This window comes from Corylus avellana, chromosome ca6 (assembly GCF_901000735.1).
Source record: "Corylus avellana chromosome ca6, CavTom2PMs-1.0".
NCBI classification, from domain to species: domain Eukaryota; kingdom Viridiplantae; phylum Streptophyta; class Magnoliopsida; order Fagales; family Betulaceae; genus Corylus; species Corylus avellana.
This window is the reverse complement of record NC_081546.1, coordinates 28,137,360-28,139,770: the sequence shown is the minus strand read 5'-3', so window position 1 is coordinate 28,139,770 and position 2,411 is coordinate 28,137,360. Positions and strand designations below refer to the sequence as shown.

At 34.8% G+C, this 2,411-nt stretch overlaps 1 protein-coding gene across 1 annotated transcript in view; it reads right to left on the bottom strand.

The window, feature by feature from the left end:
- Positions 1-90: 90 nt before the first annotated feature.
- The window catches only part of LOC132185545 (uncharacterized), a 2,573-nt gene continuing 252 nt past the window's right edge, over positions 91-2,411 (bottom strand). The window contains exons 2-3 of the mRNA XM_059599309.1: positions 2,059-2,163; positions 91-633 (exon numbers count right to left, since the gene is read on the bottom strand). Of these exons, the coding sequence (XP_059455292.1) occupies positions 272-633; positions 2,059-2,163 (467 nt within the window). The 3' untranslated portion in view covers positions 91-271. The remainder of the gene's footprint in view (positions 634-2,058; positions 2,164-2,411) is intronic.

Genomic DNA, 2,411 nt, shown 5'->3' with positions numbered 1-2,411 from the left:
TCCATTTTTTGTTGCTAATTTCTCTATGTATTATATTATTAAGCAAAGAGATTTGTCAATTTTGCAATGATATCACCGTCTTCTGGATGTCTCTTCCACATGATAATATATCACCATCTTCCCTACGAATTGTAACTCTGTTCTAATGAATCCTAAATAAGCCACTACAATCATTCCAGAGGAAAAGTTTTCATTCTTGTAATTGCTTCTAGGACATGTGAACATTTTGAGAAATGATAACCACAAGAAATTTATATTGAGTAGAGCACAACTAAAGGAGATGGCAGACATACCCCAGAAGTCCCCTGCCTTGCCATGTTCTGGGTGTTACTGTCAAGTTGATCAGTGCACCCTGCCTCATAACTACTACAGGAATGGCACAACCTTGATTTGTCTGAGCTTCAGACAACAACCTTTGTGACAAATTTTCGCCAGCTTCAACATTTCCAAATTTGACAATCTGATCTCCCAACTGTAAACCATCCTCTGCTGCTGGTGATGCATCAGCAATTACGTCAACAAATGCATATGGTACACTGACCATCAGATCCACATCCATAGCATTGGGAGATGATGCAGATGGAACAGCATTAACAAATGGCAAGTTTTGGTTGTTTAACCCATCATCATTACCTTGCATATCAGGCAAAAAAAGGCAGTCAATTAGTTGCATACAAGATATCACTTGTTCATTCCTTTTTTTTTTTTTTGATAAGTAATCAAAATATTATTAAAAGCAAAAGGCAACTCGGATACACAAGAAGTATACAAGAGAAACACTCAATAGACATAATATCATTTCTTCACTCTAGTATACATAATACTTTGAGCTCCAGTTTTACAAAGAAAAGACAAGAAAAAAAAAAAGAAAAAAAGAAAAAGAGAGAGAGAGAGAGAGAGAAGAAGTTAGAGAACTTCACAGATCAAAATGAAAACCATTCTCAGTTATATATTGATAGATTAAAGATGTACCCTATATTTGAGATAAATGAAAAATCCATAACCAGCAAACAATAATGGTTAACAACTAGATGCGGGCGGTTAAAACTAAAAAATGGCAACCAGAATCAGAACCTGCCTTGGCTAAACAGGTGAACCGTACTATTAAACAGTCGCTCACCAGGTCAAGCTGGATACATACAGTACTTTCAAATGCAAAGTAAACAGGTTTTCCGAATTGCAGACATGATCAAGTAAGATGCATTAATAAATAAATTTCTCCATCTCCAAGTGATACAGTGAAAAACAATTTTCTTATCCAGTAAAACCATTTTGACATCATTTTAAAGCATATAAAGAACAAAATATATGTAGTTTCTGCAAAAAATATAATCTGTATTACAAGTGAATGAATTAGACATGTCATGGAATAAAAAATAACAAGAAGACTAATAATCATGCTCCCATATGCAAATGCACACATTTGAGCACGCATGCTTGCACTACAAGGCAAAACTGCAAACCAGAATTCAGAAAGAGTAGTTCAGATTAACAGACAAAGAAACCATGGAATGTCTACAACACAACTACCAACAATAAAAAGCTTATCGTCAGGCTTAACAGCTGCAAGTCATTACAAAATTTTCAAGAAACCATGGAATGTCTACAACACAACTACCAACAATAAAAAGCTTATCGTCAGGCTTAACAGCTGCAAGTCATTACAAAATTTTCAAGAAACCATGGAATGTCAACCACAGCTTGGACAATAAGAAAATAGAACAAAGCTATCTGAAAAACATTAAACATCTGGCTTACAGCTAGCGTCCAAACTTTGCAATATTTCAGAATATTGGCTCAAAAATCTAAACAAAGGGTATCACCACTAGCAAGCACTCATCAAGGTGATATAGTTAACCTATTGGTCATTCAAGATCCATATGGAGGCTACAAATTTGACATCATTGATAAGTGAGACACGTCATCTAATTCGTTTTATATGCATAAGTTGCTGTCTTCAACCAATAAATTTCCAACGAGTAACGCCAGTTGCTAATTATTTTTAAAATATTTCTCACAACAGATATGGGTAGAATAACATTTATTTCATCCAGTTACCTAATTCATTGGGAGTTGAAGACCCAGAAGGAAGCCTTGCCGAGTGCAGAATTTGTATATTCTGATTTATTTTCTCAGTTAACTCCCTGTGATCATTCCGCAGCTCTGCAGATAGGAAAGAAAATAAAAAATAAAAACAATGATTAAATCAAAATTACAAATATGAAGTTGTAACACCACTAGCACTGCTGCAATGGCCGTAATAGGCAGTTAAATAGTAAGCATGCTCTCTGTTTTTAAATTATGTCACTTTCAGTTGCACATAATCTGAACAAGGATTGCTGAACTACAAATATTAAGAAGTTGTGATCTCCACAACTAGTTCTCTTCAATGAACATAACAGACAAAAGAG